This window comes from Salmo trutta, chromosome 14, assembly GCF_901001165.1.
Source record: "Salmo trutta chromosome 14, fSalTru1.1, whole genome shotgun sequence".
Lineage (NCBI taxonomy): Eukaryota > Metazoa > Chordata > Actinopteri > Salmoniformes > Salmonidae > Salmo > Salmo trutta.
Genome location: NC_042970.1, coordinates 64659830 through 64687741, shown reverse-complemented (window position 1 = coordinate 64687741; position 27912 = coordinate 64659830). Strand labels below are relative to the sequence as shown.

Here is a 27912-nt window from a genome sequence, read left to right as displayed (position 1 = left end):
TGGCGTTATCAGGCTACCAGGAATACAACTGAATAACATTAAGCTTAAACCTTAATTTCTAATTGTAAAGAATAAGATAGGCTTATAAAAATGGCAGATATAGCTTACTGTGATTCAGTTCACACAGACCCACTTCTTGGTCCAGAAAAGGCGTCAAACTAAATTGTGCAGGCTGTATTACAGTCCAACGTCGCCCTCTAACCACAGTTGTCTTTCACTGCGCCTCCCTTCATAAAATATTGATTAACTTTTAAAGCATTAATCTTTGTATTTCTTTAAATTACTGTATTTAAATCAGTCTTCCTTTGAGACATTGACCGTTGCTCTCACAAACAAAATTTGGCTTAATTAGTTGCACCTGCTGTGAGCAGTCTAGGCATGCACCACAAGCCTCAGTACTGTATGCAAATTAGCATCATCACGAGACAATAGGCTACCTTTCTCAACTGATATAAGGTATTTAGCACAATATACTGCACTTGAGTGAGCCCATCTTGGGACCTTTTTACAAGGCATATCCCTTACAAGGGATTGTAGTTCTGTCTTGTTTCGATAGCCTTGCACCATAAATCAAATTGAAGCTCATTGTAATTGTGCATATTAGGAATGTTAAAAACACTGAAAGAAATATGTACGCAGATTTTCCCTGTATGTCATGAACACAGACAACACGGTCACAGCTTCCAACATAGAAGTAAAGAACAACACACTCTGTCTCCACCAATAGCTGTGGTTGGTCCATGTGCTTCCCCTGTCCCCATCAGATGCATTGTTTCCTGTCTCATATGAGGAAGTGGCCTGTTGAACGTTAGGCCTGTAGTTCCTCTTTCTGTCCAGTTAAAACACTCTTCCGTACTCTCCCCCTATTCATTCACAGAATGGACGACTGGAGAAGAGATCTCTATATACACACACAGTCGAACAGGTACGTCGGCCTTTGAGACACAATAGCGTTATTCAATGACACGGCTGAGTCATTTTAATTGTTATGCTTAAAATTGGTTCTCATGTGCAATAATTGTCTGTGATGAGTGATTACTGAATGCAGTACTACAGCCTACTGTATTGAAATGACTTGGGTTTATTTTGTAGAGAATCGAAATAAGTTAAAAGTACATATCGTGTCCTCAGTTCAGACGGATTGTCCAGCGTCTAATTGTCTCTGCCCCTAGACTTGGTCAAAGCTCCTCAGCAGATGTTTCAGAGAATCCTGAGGCGTTTAGAACAAGTTCAGGGTCCTGGACTCTTTTTGACGACTACAATGCATCTCAAGTTAAAACATTTGCTAAGAAATGTGATGTTCTGTGACGACAGATAAACAAGCTGGTTAAGACAACGCACAAATCCTCTTAATATACTGCTTGCACGACATAGTTAGTAGGTGCCATTTCACTCCACATTCTATCCCATAATGAACTGTGGTCTTTCTACTTTTGGCGATATACTGTAGTTGCTATTAATGCTGTATCCTCAGACAAGCAGAACTGAAATGATATCACTTGCACACGTGGCAAAAACAATAAAACTACATAAAATATACGTCCTCACTTCTTTAACAGACTGGCTGCCGAGTCGATCCATGCACTTGCCTCATCGCCATACATTTAAGCCAGTACCACTTGCTTTCATGACACGGCTCACATGGAAAACAGACAGGCTTCATTTGAATTTATAGAGGAACCCAGATGTTACACACGCAACCAAAACCACCGTCAACATTGAGAGAGACAATGTTTCCATTTAGTCATTGAGTGTGTGGTAGATCATAAAGGATGAGAGAAGTAGGCCTATTGAATAAGCTGGCAGACAGAGACGACTGGCAGAGCTATTCAGCTTGACCCTTCAACATTAGCTCGACGGGTTTATGAACGTTGTATTTCATCCCACTGATGGTAAACACTTAGCTGTGTGAGGGAGACAAAAGAGAGGCCCGCAGTATCTAGACACAGAACAGGCCAACGCAATGCACCTCTGCAGAACACAGAGCCAGTACTTCACCATTCAGACTGTTGTTTGCTCATGACAGACTTCAACAGAACACAAAGCTTCAAGGGAACAAGAGAGAGGAAGAGATTATCGCTACACATGAAAGTATGCAAGGGCAGATTTTAAGCATTTGTTCTCTTCAAAGGGCTTAGCCTTGTCTACTTCCGTGTGGTTAATGGGTTCAGCAAATTCCTTGATATGCATATTCCCTGTTTAAATCTATGAGCAAATGGAGATCAAATCCCCATCAAAACAGTAGTCTTCTTTGAAAGCTAATAGACAAATCACGAGGACCTGTCTATCATAATTTGCAAAGTGACAGATGAAATAACTTATTCATGATTGCAGAAAACAGACTGTGTGCAAGTGTCTATTCTTGTCCGATTTCAGTTAGAGAGGTATCAGTATCTGTGACTAAAATAGGCATTGCCACTTGTTACAATACTGGGCTCTAGTTCAATGGCTGCGAAGGGCTTTGGGCCATGGGCATGTAACTACAAGCTAATTCAGTAACCCTTCGAAAAGACTAACCATTTACCTGTCTTGCTTCAATATTGGGGTTAAATTGATCGCAAATACATATTAATCAAAAAGACTTAATTAACCAAATGCTATGCTGTAAAAGCTGCATACAACACACACACTTGTAGGATTAAATTAAACGAATCCAAGATATATCAGTGCAGTTTGTGCTTCATGAGAGTCTGTATGGGTGATGTATTTACCACGTGCAGAGTACAGTAAAGGACTAGTGGTATGCATGAACAGTAGACATTTATTGAGAATGCAAGATATTTTGTTTTACATAGGAAGTCAATTAGAATGAAAAGAAACAAGTTCCTATGTAAGGGAGTTGAAAATCCTCGGTCTCACAGCGTATTTGTGCGTGTAGCTCAGTCATCTACTGTGATGTTACGGAACAGGTAAGCCATGGACTCTCCGTTGTGGATGCGTCGGATGGCCTCGGCCAGGATCATACTGACGTCCACTGTCTTGATCTTGGGACACTGGAGCTTCTGGACCTCATGAGGGACTGTATTGGTCACCACCACCTGGGGGGGACACAAGGACACAAAATGGAGAGCTAGGTTACAGCAGGGACTATGTTTAAGAACGCAAAGTTTTTTTTTTGGCGTATGCATTGCATATTACTATATTTGGGTATCAGTTTGTGTACTTGTCTTTTTAAGAAAGCATAGATTTGTTTGATTTATCCAGCAAATAGACATAATTCCGACCTTGAGCAGCGTCAAGTATCGGAGCAGCACAGACTACTTACAATAACGTCAGCTGTGTCGACGTTAGAAAAAACAGCCATTTCAAGCTTAATAAAAGCCTGTGCGAGTACAGCCTGTGTGCTTCGTCTTACCTCATCGATGGCGGATTCCTCTATGAGTCGCGGGGCCTCTGCTGAGAGCAGGCCGTGTGTCGCCATGATATAGATCTTATAGGCCCCCCTCTCTTTCAGAGTCTCAGCCGCCGCGACAAAGTCCTCCACGTCATCTATGATGTCATCCTGAGAGAGGGAAACGACAAGGAAGGACTTAGAACAAAATAACAGTTGTTAGCATCTAAATATCATACAGTATGTTCAAATACATCTTACATGAGGACTTCCTCAGAACAGTGAGTGTGAAACTTAAATAGTTTATATACAGTTGAAGGCAGACGTATGCATTAAAACTCGTTTTTCAACCACTCCACAAATTTCTTGTTAAACTATAGTTTTGGCAAGTCGGTTAGGACATCTACTTTGTGCATGACAAGTCATTTTTCCAACAATTGTTTACAGACAGATTATTTCACTTAGAATTCACTGTTTCACAATTCCAGTGAGTCAGAAGTTTATATACACCAAGTTGACTGTGCCTTTAAACAGCTTGGAAAATTCCAGAAAATGATGTCATGGCTTTAGAAGCTTCTGATAGGCTAATTGACATCATTTGAGTCAATTGGAGGTGTACCTGTATTTCAAGGCCGAAACGTTTGACCCAAGTTAAACAATTTAAAGGCAATGCTACCAAATACTAATTGAGTGTATGTAAACTTCTGACCCACTGGGAATGTGATGAAAGAAATAAAATCTGAAATAAATCATCCTCTGTACTATTATTCTGACATTTCACATTCTTAAAATAAAGTGGTGATCCTAACTGACCTAAGACAGGGATTAAATGTCAGGAATTGTGAAAAACTGAGTTTAAATGTATTTGGCTAAGATGTAAACTTCCGACTTCAACTGTAACACTTTAATTCGTGCTTATTAGCAAAAGCATGGACAATGCAGTTTTTTTTGTCCCATAGGGATCAAAGTTAAACAGAAATAAGAGACGATAGAATTCTTACAACAATGATAGCGATGCGACCTCCCACATCTCCCACTACAGTGATAGGCGGTTTCTCCTTGGCCATCATTACTGAAAGAGAAAAGGAGAGAGGTTGAGCATTACTTTCAAACCAGTGGTGCAGAGGAAATTAGGGAGAAAAAAAATGATATTCAAATTATTGGGTTGAGAATGAGTAAGAAGGGATCAAGTTCAACACCTGCAAAGACCATGCAAGACAGCTCTACCTCAATGTCCACAGACTGCTACAACCGTTACAGAATAATCCTGAAAACTCTCATTTTGACAGAAGGGACAACAACTAGGTGAAATGATTTTGGGCACTGTAAGTATAGGGCAGCTTCAGGCATATTGTGATGGTAGCAACACATGGCGCGTGAGTATAGAGCTGTCTTCCTTCCCACAAATAAAACATCCAGTTTGGGATTTAGGGATCCACACAGCAACCCCATGCCATACCAAATCACAACCAACTTCAAACCAGTGTCCTCATCGTCAGCCCGGAGGCGTCCAACCAGATGTCTGCGTATTTAAAAACTCTCAGGGTTGAATCATGAGGCTCTACTTGGAACTCTGAGGTGTTGACATTAGCAACAAAATCATTTTGTTAAAATCATTTTTTTTAAGGCTTCAGGGAGAGGGGTGAGTTTTTAAATAAACAAGAATCATACTGTTGCTGAAACAGCAAGTTAGCGTGAAAAATTCTAAACTAGGAATTGATCAAGAAAAAAGGATGCAGGGGAACACAACCAAGCTTGCCATCACGCCTCATTCAGCCTCTGAGGTGCTTGCGATGTTTCCTTCATCTCCATTTGGAGTTATAGAGACATAGTTAAATTGCCCAAATGGCATAATGTTTATGGGGAAATGATTGGCTCCATAAAATGTATGCCAATCACCAACCTGGCAGTGGAATACAGTAGGTGCCCTCTGGTAAGACATTTGCATTAGCAGCCCTTTTGTTGGTTGCTTTGAAGGGGTCAAAGGTCAGATAAATGCTACATTTGAGGATGAGAGGCATGTTGAAGGGAATGTTGACAAGCCACACGGTTTCAAACGGGTATTAATTGTAGTGCAACTCCAAAGTATACATGGGAAGAGCCATGTGTTTTTCCATGATGCTTGCATGAATGCATCCAGCAGATTCTTATTGCTATTGGTAGGGTTGAATGTGATTATTTTATTAGAATTTTGGAAGTTCACAGTTAATTGTGTATTAGACAAAAGCATGTAAATGTCAAAAATGTATCAAGTGAGGAATACCGTACAATGTAAATTTGGGATTATCTCAAAGACCTTGACACCAATTTGGAGGTGAAGAAATCTGCTGTTTTACAGATATCTTGTTTCAGTAATCATACCAAATTTGGTGATAGCCAACAGTCTAAACCAGGGGGGTCTTCGGTCTTCGCTGAGGTAAGCACTTAAATCTGAGCACATTTCCTCACCGTCCCAATTTTTTTTTAAATTGTCCTTGATCCATCGCTTTTGGAATTTCCGAAGCTCCCACGACTGTCTGGCTTTCGTTTTGATGACTGCTAGCAGGCTGAGTAAAAAGTGAAAAGACTATAATTGTAGGACCCTTATCATTTCTACACAGTTCAGATGTGGCTTCAGTCATTTCAACGTCGACTGAGCTTATCCCCGGAATGTTTATCTTTTTTACTCAAACCCCCGCCCGCGTATGTTTGACCCCCGCCCTCGCTCTAAACACTTAACTGAACTGAGATCTTTACAAAAGGGGAATTTAGAAGGTCAGCGCTGCTAGAAATGGAAACTCCCTCGGTAGACATCAACATTACATGCAGGCAGGTATAAAAGATCACAGATAGTATAAGGGATGGGGGTTAGAGGAAGAGAGAGTGGAGCATTACGGTCGTACTTGGGAGCTCTATGCCTGGGAATGAAGCCTGGTGCCTCCCTGTGTCTTCAAAAGATAAATGGTATACGTTAACACTGTCATATACAGAGAATATATAAAAGACATAGACAGACAGACAAAGGCAGCATACAGACAAACAACTCCAGAACTGAAGACAGGCCTTCTGGTCCTATTTATCCAAGGAACGCAATAAAATAAAGTTTAATATAAAGAATAACACAGGGAAAAAAACGATGTCTTATTTTCTCAAAGATGAAACGTGTCACTTTGCTCCGTATCTGAATTTAGCTGCTGTTTTGGTAATGTCAGTACCCTGTTCCTGTATAAAGGAGGGGAGAAATGGAGAGAAGTATGAGAGAAATACAGTCGCTGTATAAAAGGAGGAGGGGAAAAAAAGAAGAAAAAAAAGAGGGCGAGAAGAGAAATCCAGAGGCTGTGTGGAGGAGAGGAACGAGGAGGGTAGAGGGGAATGGATGCCTGTTATTGCCTGCAGTATTTCACAGGCATCTGCAGTAGTGTCAGGCTGCTGAGAAGGAGTGCTTTGTTGCTGAACCAACACAAACTACAGCCCTGACTGGCTGAACCACTCCAGTTGTACACTGTCAGCATGAGGACAATGTGTGGAGGTCCTCTTTGCTATTGGTGCCTTAGGGCATTCAGGGCTGGATATTTTTACAGCATTCCTGTGACAATTGGATTTGTAAAAATAACTCTCTCTGGGCTATGGGTTGTTATTCGGACAGATTACCACTTTTCCAGTCCATCAATGTAAAATACAGTTTGTTCTCGTTTCTGTAAATACTGTTCCATTAGATCTCTGTAAAGCCTCACTTTGACCCAACGCCATGTTTTACAGTGGCTCTACAATGGATAGGATCAGAGTCTGGGTGTACGTGCGTTCACAAGTGCTACATGGGAGGCCCATCCCAGTGCCGTCTACTCCCCATAAGCAGTGGGGGTTTAACCCTGCTGTTCAGACTCATTACCCTTCTATGGATTCCTCAGATAGAGAGCAGTCAGGAATCAACTCATCCTGTCCTGACAATAGTGGTTACATAAACCAGCACTGTCTGCTGATTAGGCAGATTATATACATGAGAGCAACGCAACAGTGATTTGTGTGTGTTAGGGTCAAAGGCAGGGTTATTTTCTAGTGTGTGCGCACATGCATGTGTGTCTAGGGAGGGGGGGTGTCTTACATGGCAGCTCCAGACCAGGGTGACCAGAGGTGGTGCGTCCTGAAGACATTGGAGGGGGAGAGTGTCTTCCGTCGGCCATGTCAGACTCTGAACACTGGGCCTCCCCGTGCATCACCGCCAGGCCCAGCCGCAGCCTCTCAGCATAGGATTGAGCTCTGGAACACACAAAGGATTTAAATACATACAGAGCAAAGACAATCCCAATTACCCACAAATCTGCAGCCACAAACACACTTCACATCATTCACTATCCATCTTGCTGGAAACCTCCCAACCTTGATGTTACCTCTTGGCCGCCGAAGGAGACTTTGCAACGATAATGGCATTTCTGTAGTCTGGAATCTAGAAGCAAATAAACAGTAACAAATAAACATTATCCAACATGATTTCACAGTTCAACACCAGATTAAAACTAAACTTTTGTCAACAAATACATGATATAATGATTGAAATGATACAAGTGACTGGAAAGGATTCTGGGTAGTCTTACTTCCTCCTGGATGTACTGTAGCAGGAAGGGCGAGGCACGCAGGTTATCAACAGGGAAACTGAAGAAGCCCTGGATCTCCTTCTGGTGCAGGTCCATGGTGATGATGTGAGTTAGCCCTGTGATAACACCAGTGGGTCAAGCCAGTAGTGTAAAATACTTAGTTCAACATTTTTTTTTTTAAAGTACTACTTAAGTAGTTTTTTTTGGAGGGGGGGGGGTGTATTTGTACTTTACTATTTGACAACTTTTACTTCACTTCATTCCTAAATAAAATGTTCATTTTACTCCATACATTTCCCTGACACCCAAAGGTCCTCGTTACATTTTGAATGCTTAGCAGGACAGGAAAATGGTCCAATTCACGCAAACATCAATAGAACATCCCTCTTCATCCCTACTGCCTCTGATCTGGCAGACTCACTAAACATTAATGATTCGCTTGTAGATTATGCCTGCATGTTGTAGTGTGACCCTGGTTATCCTTACATAAAAATAAAAAAATACAATGGTGCCGTCTGGTTTGCTTAATAAGCTATTTGAAATGATTTATACTTTTACTTTTGATACTTAAGTATATTTTTGCAATTACATTTACTTTTGATAGCTAAGTATATTTATAACCAAATACTTTTACTCAAGTAGTATTTTACTGGGTGACTTTCACTTGAGTAATTTCCTATTAAGGTATCTTTACTTTTACTCAAGTATGACAACTGGGTACTTTTTCCACCACTGGGTCAGGCAACACCCCGGCTAGACTGGCTTGCGTATGTCCGCGTGCAAATTATAATTTTGTCCATCCCCACCAGACACGTGTGTGATAACCAAGAGTGAATCAATTCTATTAATTTCGGGGCAGATCGAAACAAAAACATTCATCTAGCTGGCTGTTGCTAGCTAGTTTTCCTGGGAGATGAACATTGGATTGTTATTTAACCTGACATGCCTATGGTCCTCTTTTTAGATGTTAGACCCCGGGTTATACAAAATTGTGTTTCTCTACTGACGATTAATCCACAGATAAAAGGGAAACAGTTATCTTTGATTATTCTCTCCTCGTTAGTCTTTCAAGCACCCACGTGGGGTTTGTATCCTTGTGAAAACCAAACCAAGTTCTATTTTAGCGTTCGGCAACAGAGACACTCGTTGACGCACAAGAGCAATGTGGATGAAATGATTGAATAACATGCATGCGTACATTTATTTTGAACACATGCAATGTGCCCGGTCTAGTCAGGGTGTTACCTTTTACAGGATGATGCAATTAGTGTTTCCCTACTAAAATACCATAATATGACCGTTAGCTTTTCTGCTAGCTGTATGTTGTGACATTGAGTTGATGGACTTGCTATGGCGTAACGTTACCCAACTCGGTCTCAGAGCATTTCGTATTATTCTGTTCGTAAATCCGAGACACTCCATCTAATATGATACATTATGTTTCGTATGGTATTTATTCATTTGTGGATGTCCATCACCCATTTTGTATGATATGTTATGAATTACAATTTGTATTATAAACTCAGGAAAAAAAAGAAACATCCCTTTTTCAGGACACTGTCTTTCAAAGTTATTTGGATTTTTACGAATTAACTTCACAGATCTTCATTGTAAAGGGTTTAAACAATGTTTCCCATGCTTTTTCAATGAACCACAAACAATTAATAAACATGCACCTGTGGAACGGTCGTTAAGACACTAACAGCTTACAGACGGTAGGCAATTAAGGTCACAGTTCTGAAAACTTACGACACTAAAGAGGCCTTTCTACTGACTCAAAAACACCAAAAGAAAGATGCCCAGGGTCCCTGCTCATCTGCGTGAGCGTGCCTAAGACACCCAAGACAGCTCTACAGGGAGACAGGACGGACAGCTGAAGTTATCCGTGATTAAATTCGAACTGGCAACCTTTGGGTTGCTAGACATTCGCCTTATAAGCCCACCCACCCGACTTCAAATGTTTGCCTTAGACCATCTGTCTTATGTAACCGTATGTAACACATCATACAATGTCCGTGTCCGGGATTTACATTTCCTGTTACGTCTAGATGACCATCAAGGACAACAACCACCCGAGCCACTGCCTGTTCACCCCGCTATCATCCAGAAGGCAAGGTCAGTACAGGTGCATCAAAGCTGGGACTGAGAGACTGAAAAACAGCTCCTATCTCAAGGCCATCAGACTGTTAAATAGCCATCACTAGCATATTAGAGGCTGCTGCCCTATATACATAGACTTGGAATCACTGGCCACTTTAATAATTGGAACATTAGTTACTTTAATAATGTATACATATTTTGCATTACTCTTCTCATATGTATATACTGTATTTATATAGTCTATGCCGCTCTGACATTGTTTGTCCATGTATTTATATATTCTTAATTCCATTCCTTTACTTATATTTGTGTGTATTGTTGTGAAATTGTTAAGATTTACTTGTAAGATATTATTGCACTGCTGGAGCAAGAAACACAAGCATTTTGCTACACCCGCAATAACATCTGCTAAACACGTGTATGTGACCAATAAAATGTGATTTGAGACCAGGCTGCATTACCTCACAGTATCTGGTAAAGCATTGTTTTTCATAATAAAGACGTGTATAACTCCTACAAAATTATTCATTTGTGTACAACTTATGTTAGCAGTGTTTAAACCATCTTCCTAAAACATTGTAACCATTTATGCAATAAACAAAAAAATGATTGGTGTCACAACAAGAAAACCAGATGATGCATACAGTAGCCATACAGTATCATACCGGCTTTAGCGAGCATGGAGGCCAGCAGCTTACAGACAATGGAGCCCCTCTTCCTCATCTTGCACTGCTTGCTGTAAGGGAAGTAGGGGATGACCCCAATGATGTTCTTGGCACAGTTAGTCTTGAGAGCGTAGGCCATGACCAGCAGCTCCATGATGGCCGTGTTCACGTCTCTGGGTAGGACAAAATAACCATTCAAAAGGCAATGGAGACAGATGGATAGAGATAAGACGAGTAAGAGTGAGAGTCAAGAGTAGTTATTGTAGATATTTCAGTAAACTGTTGATTAAAACTGGATGTTGTGTTGTCATGGTTTTAAATTTGCATGTGGTAGTAACTGACGTGGTATAAAATTCAAGATGTCGGCGCGTCTCAAGACCACATTAGCCCACAGAACGTTGGCTCTCGGAGTTAACACTCGTCTTCGTTGAAACACATTCACTACACATTTGAGTGAGTGTATGACGCTAGTCAGTATCCTACAATGTTAACTTGCTTGAGCGCCACACGAATAGTCGTTCCCTAAACCCTGAAGTATAACCTTGAAAGCTACGGGGCATTTCTAAATAATTAAGCCTCTCGAGATCGTATCGAAGAACGACTCCATTGTTGTAGGGGATTCAGCCAGTTCATGAGAGAAGCAGAGGCAAACTTTGTTGGAGACGTGATACACTGTTACTAACACTATACTTAGTAGCTTAACCAATACAAAGAGCGCAATGAGGTAGTGCCAGAGTAGATTTGGCCTCGGCAGCATCCTGAAACAGCACCATCATTAAAGGGTAACTCAACCCCAATTTCACCCTTTGCCCAAACCTTCGTATGTTCTGAAAATGTATTCAGGCTAGAAGTTGTGGTTGGGGGGGGGAATTACTCATAAATATTCATTTTGGGGGTGGGTAAACTGTTGTACCTGCTCCCAACACTTTCTCGCTAAAGCATCATCTAATAAAATGATGTGCATTGTGAGCAAATACATCTCTGGACAGTTAGCTCACAGTGGTTAGTCACCAAGTTCCTGACATCTATTGCCACTTGTGGTTTAAGATCGAATCCCCCTTGGGATGCAAAAAATATATTGTAAATGTGGACTCACATTTATTGCAGTATTGTGTTGGGGGAAAAAATGCATTTTAGACGGCTTGCCAACATATTTTTTCTTACTGAGACTATTCAAGAAAGGGGCGGAATTTTTTTGGTCTCGCCTAGGGGTGCAGAACAGGCCAGTAAAACCCTACAACTACTACCAGGGATAAATATTGTAAATTAAGGATTTAAAGTAAAAATGTATATCTTGCTCATGTGGGATTAGAACTCCCAACCATTGAACTATGAGCCACCAATTAGTCATAGCAGTTGGGAGAAAATATGAGTTGACATGGCCACCAGTGTCACCTATTTCTCGTTATGATGGATATACCTACGAATATAAAACGTAAAATCCTCATAGCCCACGTTTTTATTCTTCGTAAAAGCACATAAGTGTATGAAACGGTAAGCAAAAACATTGAATTTGGTCATATGCGGAAATGTGCCTTACTGCCTTTTGAATTTTGTGTAACGTCAGTAGTTTAGTCAAGGAAGCCTCATGCAAAACATATTGGCACACTCCACTTACCAAGACCATTGCAAATAAGGCGTGCTGTCACCTGCTTTAATAGTGAGCATTGAGGTGGTACCACACCCAGCACATCTAGAAGGGAGTGGATTTCATACCAAACCCCGCCCTTGAGATGCTGAAGAGGCACCTTCTCAAAGAGCCTTCTTTACGTTACGATTTCAAAGGTTGAATTTAACCACTAGGGGCAAAAAGAGCTAGATTAACTACTAAAATACCTAAATATATCACTTTTGCAATGAAATGTCAAAATGATGACCAGAATTGATGTGTTTCACTATAAATAAGCCAAAAACATCTGGTTTTCGATTAAAATAAACAAGAAGTTCAGGAAAGTTACTCTTTACAAGTCAGTGCCCCCTAGCTGGCTATTAATATTGCTCTCTCACGTCACCAGGCAGCTCCTGCCAACCAATGAAGGACATAACCACTGGATGAAAAGATGTTGGTGGAGACAGAGACCCATGGGGGTCATTCTGACTGATCAGCGATGGATCAACAATGTCTGCCTAATTTCACAAGGGAATACATTTACTTTCCTCTCATCTAGTTTCTAATGATCCATTTGGTTCTGTGGTGATACTGCATATCCCACCAACTAGAATATACATACTCACTTCAGATGGTGGAAAAGAAATGACACCCGGATCCTCTCACCTTGGAATGGTCTGAATGATAAAGATGTCTTGACCACGAACAGACTCTTTCACATCCACCCTGGTTTCTGTAAATAAAAAAGAAGGAAATCGGTTTCAGGAGCAAGTAACTCAACATACAGTATGCCGACCATCATCTACAGTGCATTCGGAAGGTATTCAGACCCCTTGATTCTCTCATGTTACAGCCTTATTCTAAAATTGATTAAATAAAAAGGTTTCTTCAATCTACACACTACACCTCATAATGATAAATGTAAAAACAGTTGAAAAAAAACCTTATTTACATAAGTATTCAGACCCTTTGCTATGAGACTCGAAATAGAGCTCCGCTGCATCCTGTTCTCAATGATCATCCTTGAGATGTTTCTACAACATGATTGGAGTCCACCTGTGGTAAATTCAATTGATTGGACATGATTTGGATATACACACACACCTGTCTAGATAAGGTCCCACAGTTGAGAGTTCATGTCAGAGCAAAAACCAAGTCATGAGGTCGAAGGAATTGTCCGTAGAGCTCCGAGACAGGATTGTGTCAAGGCACAGATCTGGGGAAAGGTACCAAAAAAATGTCAGCAGCATTGAAGGTCCCAAAGAACACAGTGGCCTCCATCATTCTTAAATGGAAGAAGTTTGGGAACCACCAAGACCCTTCCTAGAGCTGGCCGCCCCACCAAACTGAGCTATCAGGGGAGAAGGGCCTTGGTCAGGGAGGTGACCAAGAACATGATGATCTCTCTGACAGAGCTCCAGAGTTCCTCTGTGGAGGTTGTCCTCCTTCTGGAAGATTCTCCCATCAAGCCTTTATGGTAGAGTGGCCAGACGGAAGCCACTCCTCAGTAAAATGCACATTAACAGCCTGCTTGGGGTTTGCCAAAAGGCACCTAAAGACTTTCAGACTATGAGAAACAAGATTCTTTGGTGTGCTGAAACCAAGATTGATCTTTGGCCAGAACGCCAAGCATCTCGTCTGGAGGAAACCTGGCACCATCCCTACGGTGAAGCATGGTGGTGGCAGCATCATGCTGTGGGGATGTTTTTCAGCGGCAGTGACACGATTGAGGGAAAGATGAACTGACCAAAGTAGAGAAAGATCCTTGATGAAAACCTGCTCCAGAGTGCTCAGGACATCGACCCTAAGCACACAGCCAAGACAACGCAAGAGTGGCTTTGGGACAAGCCTCAATGTCATTGAGTGGCCCAGCCAGAGCCCGGACTTGAACCTGATCGAACATCTCTGGAGAGACCTGAAAATAACTGTGCAGCGACGCTTCCCCATCCAATCTGACAGAGCTTGAGCCGATCTGCAGAGAAAAATGAAAGAAACTCCCCAAATACAGGTGTGCCAAGCTTGTAGCGTCATACCCAAGAAGAATTGAGGCTGTAATCACTGCCAAAGGTGCTTCAACAAACTACTGAGTAAAGGGTCTGAATACTTATGTAAATGTGATAGTTGCAAAAATGTCTAAACCTGCTTTTGCTTTGTCATTGTGGTATTGTGTATAGATTGATGATGAAAGAAAACCATTTAATACATTTTAGAATAGGGCTGTAACAAAATGTGGAAAATGTCAAGGGGTCTGAATACTTTCCGAATGCACTGTATACCAGGGACATTTAACTCTTACACTACGAGGTCCAGAGCCTGCTGGTTTCCTGTTCTACCTGATAATTACTTGCACACCTAGTGTCCCAGTTCTAAATCAGTCCCTGATTAAAGGGGAACAATGAAAAGATGCAGAGGAACTGGCTTCGAGGTCCAGATTTGAGTTTGAGGGATCTATACTATAGTGCTATAGTAAGCCTGTAGATTTTATATACACTGAGTGTACAAAACATTAAAAGGACATCTGCTCTTTCCATGACAGACTGACCAGATGAAAGCTATGATCCCTTATTGATGTCAGTTGTTAAATCCACTTCAAAATCAGTGTAGATGAAGGGGAGGAGACAAGGCTTAAAAACCCTTCTTTACCTAAGACAATTGAGACATGGATTGTGTATGTGCGCCCTTCAGAGGGTGAATGAGCAAAACAAAATATTTAAGTGCCTTTGAACAGAGTATGGTAGCAGGTGCCAGGTGCACCGTTTTGTGTCAAGAACCACAACGTTGCTGGGGTTTACACACAAGAGTTTCCCTGTATGTGTCAAGAATGGTCCACCACCCAAAGAACATCCAGCCCAACTTGACATCACTGGGAAGCATTGGAATCAACATGGGCCAGCATCCCTGTGGAACGCTTTCGACCCCTTGTAGAGTCCATGCCCCACGAATTGAGGCTATTCTGAGGGGCAAAAGTGTGGGGGGGTGCAACTAAATATGTGACTCGTTTCAGGAAAACTGTCGCGTGTCACTACTTCACATGAGAGATATTTGAACGTAAACATATTTTTTTAAATCAAAATGCTTATTTTTGGCAGAAATGCCTTCTGGAATGTGAACTCTCAAGTGCCTTAATAACAAAATTGTATGCCATCTGTAAATACAAATAAAAGAGTTAAATTACGAGCCTAGTTGGTTTAGCCATGGAAAAAGACAGGAACCTTTCCGCTAGCCATGATTAGCTGAGATAATGGATGGGCTGGACATGCTGATTGGATTGGTCTGCCATGTAGCACGCTTCTTTATAAAGCATGAGCTGCTCAGTATGTGTAGGTAATCCTTTCAAAAGCTCCTTTTTTGAAAGATATCACAAAGACTGCAAAAGTGTTGCTAATGTTCTCCACTTTCGTGAGGACAGTTTTGAAATCGGTGGAATGCCGGGTGGAAGCAGAGAATGATAGCTACGGAAATGGAGAAAATTCTGCCGTTTGATTGCAAATATGCAGAGGGAGTCAAAAAGAGAATACACAGGCTGTTGTATAAAACACCTGTCTCCGGATTACATCTTCAAACTAAGGTGAACCATGGCATGCATGAGGGAGAAGTGTTAATCTATGAATACGGGTAAGAGAGCCTAGCTAGCTACATTTTCCAATATTATCAATTTCTAATTTTGGCAGAAAATAATTTTCATTGCAAGTTAAAGCGTACTGTTAGCTAGCTAGCTAGCGTTAGCTGGCTGGCTGTCTCGCTAGCTAACATTACGTATATGATCTGTGTGGTAATATTATTCATATCTCAGAGCTATTTGCATTGCTAGCTATAGCCTAATGTTAGCTAGCTAAGTAACATTGAACCTAGTTGGTTAGCTTTAGCTACCTGTAGATTCATAAAGGACACTAACGTTATGAGTTGGGATTATGGTTCGTTGTTTAGCTAGCTACATGTCAAAAACATTTTTTTTAAGAATTAAAAAAAAAGACTCCACTATGCAAGAAACCTTTCACTGTCCCGTTTACACCATTGTATCCTATGCATGTGACAAATACACTTTTATTTTATTTGATATAGTGCGTGGATAACAGAGACGGTAATGTGAAGAAGAACATGACCTGCACCAAAGACAAATTAGGATATAACGTTAGGCCAACGAGACAGTGTCCAAATTCTAAGATTATTTTATTTAGTTACAATCACAACCTTAAGATATTTTCTGTAATTAGCTTGCCATTAACTTGTAAATAATGATCTTGTTGTGAGTTAATTTTCCTATAATAATGAATACAAATTAGCTAAATGAATACGTTGTCAGCTATATGATATGGTCATTATTTGAACTGGCAAGCCAGCTAACAAGCTAGAAACGAACCAAAACATTGTTTAGAAAGTTGCTTTTAGTTGCCTGGTTTGCTAGATTGACATAAACTAAATTCAGTTTTAAACGGATGGGATTATTGGTGTTAAAATACACCAGTTATGCTATTTTGAACCACCAGGGTGCTGATGTCATACAGCCTGTCGTTTTTGTGTTTATACTTTTTCATAACGACAACGATAAGTTTGATGTTGGACGATAATAGAATGTTCATGGTGTCACTGCGACAACTGTATACAGACATGTCAATAGACATAGTATAAACCTTTAGTCTTAATCTTGGTTTGTTTAGTACACTACTGTACTCACTCGGTTTAGCACATGGCCTCACGTGAATCCTTAAAGAGATGGGTGGGCTAAGTCTTAAGAGGGAGTGAACGATAATGAACGGGTGTAGACAAAGAAGATCTCTCCAATAGGTGTAACAAAACATTTAAGGGCCATTTTATCAAAAGTGGGGTTACATGTTTATCAACTTTCAAAGAAGAAGTACTTTCCCAACTGTTCCTCAACTGTAGTATATGATACCATTTTCTAGCTCTAAGCCTACTTTTATCCAACGTTAAACATTTTTTATTTTTTTATTTCACATTTTGCCACATAAGACCGAATCGAGCTGGTCGTTCACATATTAAGGTGTCCTTAATGTTCTGTACACTGTGTATACTGTATGAAGCTGAAACGGATAACCTGGCATCTCACCTCTGTTGGACTCTTGGTAAACAACTGACTTTCCCAAGTCTACGCCAAGCCGTCTGCAAGGAGGGAAGGAAGATGTTAGACAGTTAAAAAAACACACAGAACTAATTTGTCCACACACAGGAGGAATGCCCGCCTTGTAAGTAACATGCCCAACTGTCATCAATCATTATTATTAATAAGAATAATTATTATTGTGGGTGCTTATATTTGTCCTATTTCATAGATGTACAAGTGTATTATGTACGTGTGAATTGGAAATGTGTTTTTTGCATATTCAAACTCAACGAGAGAGACAATCAGAGAGTGGGGTCACACCCAGGGTCTGCCATTATCAACGGTGACCCTGGAGCATTTAGGGTTAAGTGCCTTGCTCATGGGCACATCGGCAGATTTTTCACCTTGTCAGCTTGGGGATTCGAACTAGCGACATTTGTTACTGGCCCAACACTAACTGATAGGTTACTTAACTAGTCCACTCTTGTTTCTCAAATGCCCTGACTATACAAAAACATTGAGTGAGAACAGTGAGAATGGCAAAGGGAGTGGTTGATGACATGGCTACTCGCCATCCGCTGAAGTGAAAGCACTGATGTTGGGCAACTAGGCCTGGCTCGCAGTCGGCGTTCCAATTCATCCCGAAGGTGTTCGATTGGATTGAGGTAAAGGGTTCTGTGCAGGCCAGTCAAGTTCTTCCACACCGATCTCAACAAACCATTTCTGTATGGACCTTGATTTGTGCATGGGGGCATTGTCATGCTGAAACAGCAAATGGCCTCCCCTTGGCTGTAGCGTTAAAATGTTCCTTCATTGGAACTAAGGGGCTGAGCCCGAACCATGACAAACAGCCCCAGACCATTATTCCTCCACCAAACATTAAAGTTGGCACTATGCAGTAGGGCAGGTAGTGTTCTCCTGGTATCGGCAAAACCCAGATGTCTGTCTGACTGCCAGATGGTGAAACGTGATTCATCACTGCAGAGACCGCGATTCCACCGTTGCTTCCAGAGGGAGTTTGGAACTTGCTAGCAAGTGTTGCAGCCAAGGACAGGCAATTTTTACACGCTACTCACTTCAGCACACGCCGTTCCTGTTCTGTGAGTTTGCGTGGCCTACCACTTCTCAGCTGAGCAGTTGTTGCTCCTAGATGTTTCCACTTCACAATAACAGCACTTACAGTTGACTGGGGCACGTTGAAAGTCACTGAGGTCTTCAGTAAGGCCATTCTACTGCCAATGTTTGTCTATGGAGATTCCATGGCTGTGTGCTTGATTTTATACACCCGTCAGCAATGGGTATGTCTGAAATAGCCAAAATCCACTAATTTGAAGGGGTGTACACATGCACTATATACAGTTGAAGTCGGAAGTTTACATACATCTTAGCCAAATATATTTAAACTCAGTTTTTCACAATTCCTGATATTTAATCCTAGTAAAAATTCCCCGTCTTAGGTCAGTTAAGATAACCACTTTATTTTAAGAATGTTCTGCCCACAAACTTTCTATGGGATTGAGGTCAGGGCTTTGTGATGGCTACTCCAATAATTTGACTTTGTTGTCCTTAAGCCATTTTGCCACAACTTTGGAAGTATGCTTGGGGTCATTGTTCATTTGGAAGACCATTTGCGACCAAGCTTTAACTTCCTGACTGATGTCTTGAGATGTTGCTTCAAGATAGCCACAAAATTTTCCTTCCTCGTGATGCCATCTATTTTGTGAAGTGCACCAGTCCCTCCTGCAGCAAAGCACCCCCACAACATGATGCTGCCACCCCCGTGCTTCACGGTTGGGATGGTGTTCTTTGGCTTGCAAGCATCCCCCTTTTTTATCCAAACATAACAATGGTCATTATGGCCAAACAGTACTATTTTTGTTTCATCAACCTAAGTGTATGTAAACTTCCGACTTCAACTGTAGTAAGTACACATCATGCTTTCGGGATAATTATCTTTTCAGATTCCACAATGATTCTTTAGTTGTTGACACTACATCACCGCACTCCTTCTCTTACTCTTGGTCCTCATCTTTGTAAGTAATCTTGATTTTGCACCTGTGTTTTATCAGTTTCCTTATGAAAGTATTTAGCGAACTTTAGCTACTGTCATGGGTAAGGGGCTGTAGCAGCACACAAGTAGGCTACAAATGCATGCTGGGCCAGGCATGCCCTGAGCTTGTGAAGTGAGCACTACTGGAGAGAAATTGGAGCAGGTGAGAAGGCCAACGCTCCAGCCTTTGAGAATCTCGCTCCAACCCTGCTCAATTTACATACTCTGCAACTGATGAGTCCTCTCCTTCAGTGTCAAACTGCATGTAACTGTGTTGACAGTCACTGAGCTACAAGTCATTTTGCATGCTGAGAAATCTCAGGCAATATTTTTTCTACCCGTATTTTATTTATCATAGTCAAACTCATACTGTGCCCAGCTTCGCACGCTGACCAACGCGAGGTCGGCGGCCTGTTCCGGATCTTGCTCATCTGCATGGCACTTTCAGCATTCAAATTCTAAAATAGCTTGCGTGATATTAGGCTTTATTAGATGAGTGACCATCTATGTAATTTGCTAGGGTATTATCCATAAAAAAACATATATATATATATAACATTTATTTAACTAGGCAAGTCAGTTAACCGGCCAAACCCGGACGACGCTGGGCCAATTGTGCGCCGCCCTATGGGACTTCTAATCACGGCCGGTTCTCCCGAGTGGTGCAGCGGTCTATGTGCTGTTGAAAATGTTTTTACCGGAATAAAAGTAATCTACCGGAGACAACTCATTTTTAATTTTATTTAACTAGGCAAGTCAGATAAGAACAAATTCTTATTTACAATGACTGCCTACCCCGGCCAAACTCTCCCCTAACCCGGACGACGCTGGTTAGGGGAGAGTTTGGGACTCCCGTTATTGGGACTCCCGATCACGGCTGGTTGTGATACACCCCGGGATCGAACCTGGGTCTGAAGTGACGCCTCTAGCACTGCGATGCAGTGCCTTAGACCGCTGCGCCACTCAGGATCCCAAACTGACTCATCTGGCTATAACTGCTGAACAGGCCTTACAATAGATCTTATTTTGATTGTTTAGGTTCATGATCAGCAACAGTTTTGGTCATTTTGCATTAAACAATCAGTGTATGTGCTCATTTTTAGATATACAGGGTAAAGTTGAAAATGTCATAATAAGGACAGCAATCACTTGTGAGGCACACTACATGGCCAAAGCGAGAAGAGAAGATCTCTCTGGTAGAAACCATTCGATTTTGAGATGGGTGGAATCCAGTTGTGCCATACACTAAGTGTACAAAACATTATGAACACCTGCTCTTTCCATGACAGACTGACCAGGTGAATCCAGGTGAAGCTTATTGATGTCACTTGTTAAATATACTTTTATCAGTGTAGATAAAGTGGAGGAGACTGGTTAAAGAATGATTTTTAAGCCTTGAGACAATTGAGACGGATTGTGAGTGTGCCATTTTAGAGGGTGAATGGGAAAGACAAATATTAACAAACCATTGCTCTTAATTTTTTGTACATTCAGTATATATTCATTGACTCATAATTTGGAAACAAATATTGAAACATTCCTAGCTGGGACACTTAACCTGCAAAAATGAGGGGGGGGGGGGGCGAAGACGACGACAAATAATAGGCTACAATGTCCCCCCTAATCTGATAGGTAATGTAGATGCCTAGTCTCCCTTATGGGTGAGCTCAGGTGCCTACATAGTACATACACCATAGACATACATCACACAGTCAGCTCATATAGATAGTTACACTTAACTACACAATTTTCCCAAGAGATTGCCCTTCCTTTTAACTTACATTTTGACATCAGAAGCCCTCAAATATAAGATGCAGTCTTTGTGAGCCAGCAGTGTCTGCCTTTTCTTCCTTGCTACACTTGCTGACTATTGACCCATCGCTAAGCCCAGACCCCCTTGGTTACTGTTGTAGACAACATTTTCCAGGGAAGCCCAATTTTCCCCCTTCTAACCACTGGCGAAATCTCACAATTATCTCACTGTGTTTTTAATACACAACGATATTAAACACACACCGCCCCTTGCTAATCGAGAAACTCTTGGGTATGTTTTGGTGGACTGTTATTATAATTGCTTCTTGGGAACCTGGTAAAATGATGTTTGTAGTGTGGCTAGCCACTGAATGGCTCTGAATTCATTGTCAACATGCTGTCAAAGGTACAACCACTTGGCGCAAACTAGTTCTCTCAAATTGTATCCTAGTGTCGACAGCAGATGCGAGTTGTATTAATAACATGGCTAACTAACCTAGTTAATAAAACATCGCAAGAGCAAGTTAAGTGGCTAGCGTTAGCAACGTTTGGTGGTCAATGAGACAGAGCTAGCAAACCAGCTGAGCTAGCAAACAATATAACGTAAGTATAATTTCGTATTCAAAAAAATACTCCCAACAGGCTCTGCATTTCAGGAATCACAGTAGCAAGTACCCCTGGTGCACTGTTAAATGATTTCGCCATTAGAACAATTCATTTTTTGAAGAAAACTCAGTTTTTCCCCAATGCCCTGACTGGCTTTCATTGGTTTCAAACAGACTCGACAACGTACAACACACTCTTGCATATTTCGTTTTGGTACGTTTCATTGAAAGTGGCTAATGTTGCGTTGATTTGATCACAATTGCCACAGTGAAGGGAAACGTTGCGTTAACTAATGGATATATATGCGCTAAACTACAGTCATGTTTGACAAATATGATGTAGGACAATTAATATTAACGTCTAAAGGCTTGATTCTGTCATACTCGAGGCACTGTTCGGATGGCCAATGCCTGTTGCCCATTGCAACATCACCCACCTTGCAATCTGAGCAGAGGCAGTGAACTTTTTACAAATATTTTATTTATTTTGAAATTATTAAAAATGTTATCCCCAATTTCATGATATCCAATTTGCGATCTCGTCTCATCGCTGCAACTCCCCAACATGCTCCATAGAGATGACGGTCATGCAACCTCCAAAACATCCTCCCGCAACAAGGAGTCACTAGAGCGCGATGAGCCAAGTAAAGCCCCCCGCCGGCTAAACCCTCCCCTAACCCGGACGACGCCTTATGGGACTCCCGGTAACGGCCGGTTGTGACACAGCCTGGGATCGAACACAGGTCTGTAGTGACGCCTCAAGCATTGTGATGCAGTGTCTTAGACCGCTGCGCCACTCGGGAGGCCATGGCAGTGTACATTTAACTATAAACGTAATTGTTTAAAACCTGGACTTTTTGACACTTTATGAGGCATGTCTTACCCGTTCCCGACCATAAGAATGTTAAGGGGATTCTTTCATAAACACATATGCCATTGAAACCAGTATTTCTTTCATGTTCTCAACACAATCCTAGTCATAGTAACAACCCATGCAGTGCGTTTTGGAGAGCTGGATTTTCCTGCTTATTGCATTTTTGGAACATTCATGCTTATAGCATACTGCCCTGTGTGCATTGCTGCGCTTATAATGCGAAGAAATGGACGAATAGTTTATCAACATTTTAAGCTAAACGTTCTGATCTGTTGCATCAGCCTCATTGCTTTTAAAAGTATTTTTTTAACGTACACTGGTGGTATTAATTTGAGATCCTTTGTCCAACAACTGTTCCAGAGTCTCTATTTGGAATATTTATTTATCGCACCGAATGACAAGCCGCCCAATGGAAGAAGTAAACCTTTGTAATGTGGGGATAGTAGATTGACATAGATTAGTGCTTTTTTTGTTTTACTCATCTTGGCTGACAAAGTAAATGTGGACGGTTCTTCTAACATCTTCATTATGCACCTCGGGATTGGATAAGAAAGACGTTCACCGTTGCATCCCTGATGTGTCCGTCTTCACTAGTAGCCTACTTTTCAGAGCTGCGATGCCTGTGAGGACACGATCACGTGACGGGCATTTGGCTAATAAGAATTGAGATATCTGAGAGAACCGTGTGAGTGAGAGGTGCTTCGGGGCACTTTGGCCGCAAGGCATGGAATTTTTTTAAGGGCCATTTTACGGCCACACAAGGGCCGTCAATGGCGCCGGGAAATGTTAGGCCTGGTCAGCATGGCTCTAAATTAACATTTTGCTGTTAGGAGCACGATGAAAAGTAAGTCCCACACATTCAATTTTAAGAGCACTACATTAAAAATAAAATAAATCTTGATTGAGATACAGCTTATATTGGGCCTATAGGTACTTTTGAACACTAAAGTGGTGGTGTAAAGACATTTGTTTTATAAAAGCTAAAATGTTTATGAATACCTGTTATTTGTGGAATATTAAGTATCTACATTGTGTAAACAATTTTTCTATTGCGATGCATTACATTGAAAATTGTCCACCATCTCTAAAAATGTCAGGTGCAAGAGATGTCATTCATTCTTTGCTATGATCATTCATATCCTGAAGAAGCTATACCTTTTCTGTCTTTGCTCCAAAATGTTTGGATATACTGGTAAAGTTACATTATTTGCTCGCTAGTCAATGATGTAACATGACTGAAAAAAGTGTAAACAAATGGTGAGTAGTTTTAGAATGCCCACAACATGGTTAATGAATTTAAAATGCGGTCCAGGTGATCCACAATAGGAAGATAATGTTGCACCAGTGTGGTGAGAGAATTTGAGCCGATGGAATACGACTATACGAGTGCTTATTTCAAAGAGTGCTCCGTAAGCCAAGCCCCAGTGGGCAGAGCTGGGCATGTTGGACTTGGATATTTTTTTCTATGGGAAGAATAGCCTCTCATTTTACAATGGGTCAGTGTGGTTCTGTGTAGCCTAGTTATGCTAATATACTTTTATGTATACAGTTGAAGTCCGAAAGTTACATACCACTTAGGTTGGAGTCATTAAAACACGTTTTTCAACCACTCCACAAATGTATTGTTAACAAACTATAGTTTTGGCAAGTCGGTTAGGACATCTACTTTCTGCATGACAAGTAATTTTTCCAACAATTGTTTACAGACAGATTATTTCACTTATAATTCACTATCACAATTCCAGTGGGTCAGAAGTTTACATACGCAAAGTTGACTTCACCTTTAAACAGCTTGGAAAATTCCAGAAAATGATGTCATGGCTTTAGAAGCTTCTGATAGGCTAATTAACATCATTTGAGTCAATTGGAGGTGTACCTGCGGATGTATTTCAAGGCCTACCTTCAAACTCAGTGCCTCTTTGAAATCAGCCAAGACCTCTACAAGAAATTCTAGACCTCCACAAGTCTGGTTCATCCTTGGGAGCAATTTCCAAACGCCTGAAGGTACCACGTTCATCTGTACAAACAATAGTACGCAAGTATAAACACCATGGGACCACGCAGCCATCATACTGCTCAGGGAGGAGACACGTTCTGTCGCCTAGAGATGAACGTACTTTGGTGTGAGAAGTGCAAATCAATCCCAGAACAACAAAGGACCTTGTGAAGATGCTGGAGGAAACAGGTACAAAAGTATCTATATCCACAGAAAAACGAGTCCTATATCGACATAACCTGAAAGGCCGCTCAGCAAGGAAGAAGCCACTGCTCCAAAACCGCCATAAAAAAGACAGACTACAGTTTGCAACTGCACATGGGGCCAAAGATCATACTTTTTGGAGAAATGTCCTCTGGTCTGATGAAATAACAATAGAACTGCTTGGCCAAAATGACCATCTTATGTTTGGAGGAAAAAGGGGGAGGCTTGCAAGCCAAAGAACACCATCCCAACCGTGAAGCACGGGGGTGGCAGCAACATGTTGTGGGGGTGCTTTGCTGCAGGAGGGACTGGTGCACTTCACAAAATAGATGGCATCATTAGCAAGGAAAATTATGTGGATATATCGAAGCAACATCTCAAGACATCAGTCAGGAAGTTAAAGCTTGGTCGCAAATGGGTCTTCCAAACGGACAATGACCGCAAGCATACTTCCATAGTTGTGGCAAAATGGCTTAAGACAACAAAGTCAAAGTATGGGAGTGGCCATCACAAAGCCCTGACCTCAATCCCATAGAAAATGTGTGGGCAGAACTGAAAAAGCATGTGCGAGCATGGAGGCCTACAAACCTAACTCAGTTACATCAGCTCTGTCAGGAGTGATGGGCCAAAATTCACCCAATTTATTGTGGAAAGCTTGTGGAAGGCTACCCAAAACGTTTGACCCAAGTTAAACAATTTAAAGGCAATGTTACCAAATACTAATTGAGTGTATGTAAACTTCTGACCCACTGGGAATGTGATGAAAGAAATAAAAGCTGAAATAAATCATTCCCTCTACTATTATTCTGACATTTCACATTCTTAAAATAAAGTGGTGATCCTAACTGACCTAAGACCGGGAATTTTTACTTGAATTAAATGTCAGGAATTGTGAAACTGAGTTTAAATGCATTTGGCTAAGGTGTATGTAAACTTACTAAAAGCTAAAAGAAAGGAACAAGGTGGATAGATAAATGTGTCATTGTTGCAAAGTATTTCTAATCTAAAAATCAGATCTCTTAAAAGTTTTGTTCACTGTTGTTCTATTATCTATACAATAGGCCATAATTGATTTTGGCCCAATAGGCCTGGCATATTCCCACTTTCAAGGAGCTTTCCGTTTTGATTGGATTATTTTGCTTAAAAACTTTTAGGCCAACCTATAGAAAAATAAAAACAACAACTATGCATCTCTGCCCAGCCAGGCAAGAGTGGCCAAAGGATGTTTAGCATCCCCAGTAGCTCGCTGCAAGCCTGCTTTCCAGGCACCTTCGCAATGGCCAAACTCCTGTTTCTAAAAATGATGTAGCCTTTTTTGAAATGATGAGCGCTTACATTCACCTTTTTTTTACCCCTTTTTCGTGGTATCCAATTGGTAGTTACAGTCTTGTCTCATCGCTGCAACTCCCGGTATGGACTCGGGAGAGGCGAAGGTCGAGAGCCGTGCGTCCTCCGAAACACGACCCAACCAAGCCACACTCCTTCTTGACACAATGTTCGCTTAAACCGGAAGCCAGCCAAACCAATGTGTCGGAGGAAACACTGTACACCTGGCGACCTTGTCAGCGTGCATGCGCCCAGCCGGCCACAGGAGTCGTAAGAGTGCTATGGGACAAAGACATCCCTGCCAGCCAAACCCTCCCCTAACCCGGACGACACTGGGCCAATTGTGCGGCGCCCCATGGGTCTCCCGGTCTCGACTGGCTGCGACAGAGCCTGGACTTGAACCAGTATCTCTAGTGAATGAATTTTCTGACCAATGCATGTTAGATTTGGATCGGTTTGGACTCCGCGGATCGAGGCACTTGTATCTTAAAACATGTGAATCGGGAAAAACGGAGCAGTCTGGGGCCGGGGCAGCAGCTGTAACTGCTCCTATGTTTGAACTACTGTTTGCCGAGAATGGGATCTGTTTGTTAGCCCAGTTTGCTTGAAGTCTCTTAAAGTTATGCGAGACATCATCCTCTCTCTCATCCTTGCAATTTTGAGTCACAGATCCTCTGGAGTCTAGCGACTTGAAAGTAGACTTAATAGGCTGCTTTTACACAGACAGCCCAATTCTGATATTTTCACACTACTTTAAAACATTTAAGGAGCGGGGCAGTCCTGTCCCTTACTTATTTTATTGTTTATTGGATATGAGAGAGGAACGTTTTTGCTGAAAGAGCACTGGGCCGGATTCAAACCCACACTGGCAGTGGCACATGTTCTCTAGAAGCAGCGGCCTATACCGCTAGACCAGTGGTTCCCAGGGGTACTTGGCCTATCCACAGTGGGTACTTATAAGAAGACTCATGAGACCATAGGCCTACTGCTAAAATGCACGAGGGGGCACTTCAAGGGTACTCCGGCAAAGCAAAACTCAGTTGGTTGTACAGTAACTGAAAAAGTTTGGGAACCACTGCACTAGGACATCACTAATTTGTCTTAACTACGTTCAAAATCCAGTTGAAGAGAAAAAAATGTAATTTAAGTGAGTTGCAAGAGATTCATTTGAATGCGCAGCATATACTTACTCTGTGATCTTCTTGGCGAGCTCTGTGCATGCGGTGGTCGAGTTGGCAGAAAAGACACGATACCCACTTTTTGAGATATTCATTGTTGAGTGACTATAGGAAAACTTTGAAGTGTGAGAATGACAGACGAGACTTGAGGCTCAATAAAACACAATGACCACGTATTTTGCCTACTCACATTGACAATATCGACTATAAATTCAGGATTTAAGAACACGGAAATACGTCGAATGAGTGCGGAATGTTACAAAATCTCAAAGCGTAAACAACGGCCTACATGTAGCTAACCTACATAACTGGCGTAAGTAAACAAGTCTACTTATCGATCGCAATATGACTGGTCTAACAAACTAGAAAACGGATAAACTGAGATGTTCCACATCCGCACATAGATCTGTAGGCTACTCTATGAAAAACGCGCTCCACCTAATTCTTCAATTCGAAAAATATTTTGCAATAGAAGTACACTACAGCAGACTCGTATAATCTCAAAACGTGTATACAATGTTGCTTCTATCGTAGCTAATGTAAACTTTGTAGCAATGAGGTTACATCAAAGGAAAGAAAACTAGTAATT

At 41.5% G+C, this 27912-nt stretch overlaps 1 protein-coding gene across 2 annotated transcripts; it reads right to left on the bottom strand.

The window, feature by feature from the left end:
- Positions 1-2743: 2743 nt before the first annotated feature.
- LOC115208640 (phosphoribosyl pyrophosphate synthase-associated protein 1-like) lies at positions 2744-27912 on the bottom strand. Of its 2 annotated transcripts, XM_029776851.1 has the most exons (11): positions 27514-27912; positions 27336-27428; positions 17345-17397; positions 12943-13009; positions 10668-10840; positions 7903-8018; positions 7699-7754; positions 7413-7567; positions 4333-4403; positions 3356-3502; positions 2744-3038 (listed from the first exon to the last, which is right to left on the bottom strand). In XM_029776851.1, the coding sequence occupies exons 2-11, from the start codon at positions 27416-27418 to the stop codon at positions 2880-2882; spliced, it is 1080 nt and encodes a 359-aa protein (XP_029632711.1). In that variant the 5' UTR covers positions 27419-27428; positions 27514-27912; the 3' UTR covers positions 2744-2879. The 2 variants fall into 2 exon arrangements, with proteins under 2 accessions (XP_029632711.1, XP_029632710.1); XM_029776850.1 differs by having other exon boundaries at positions 27336-27911.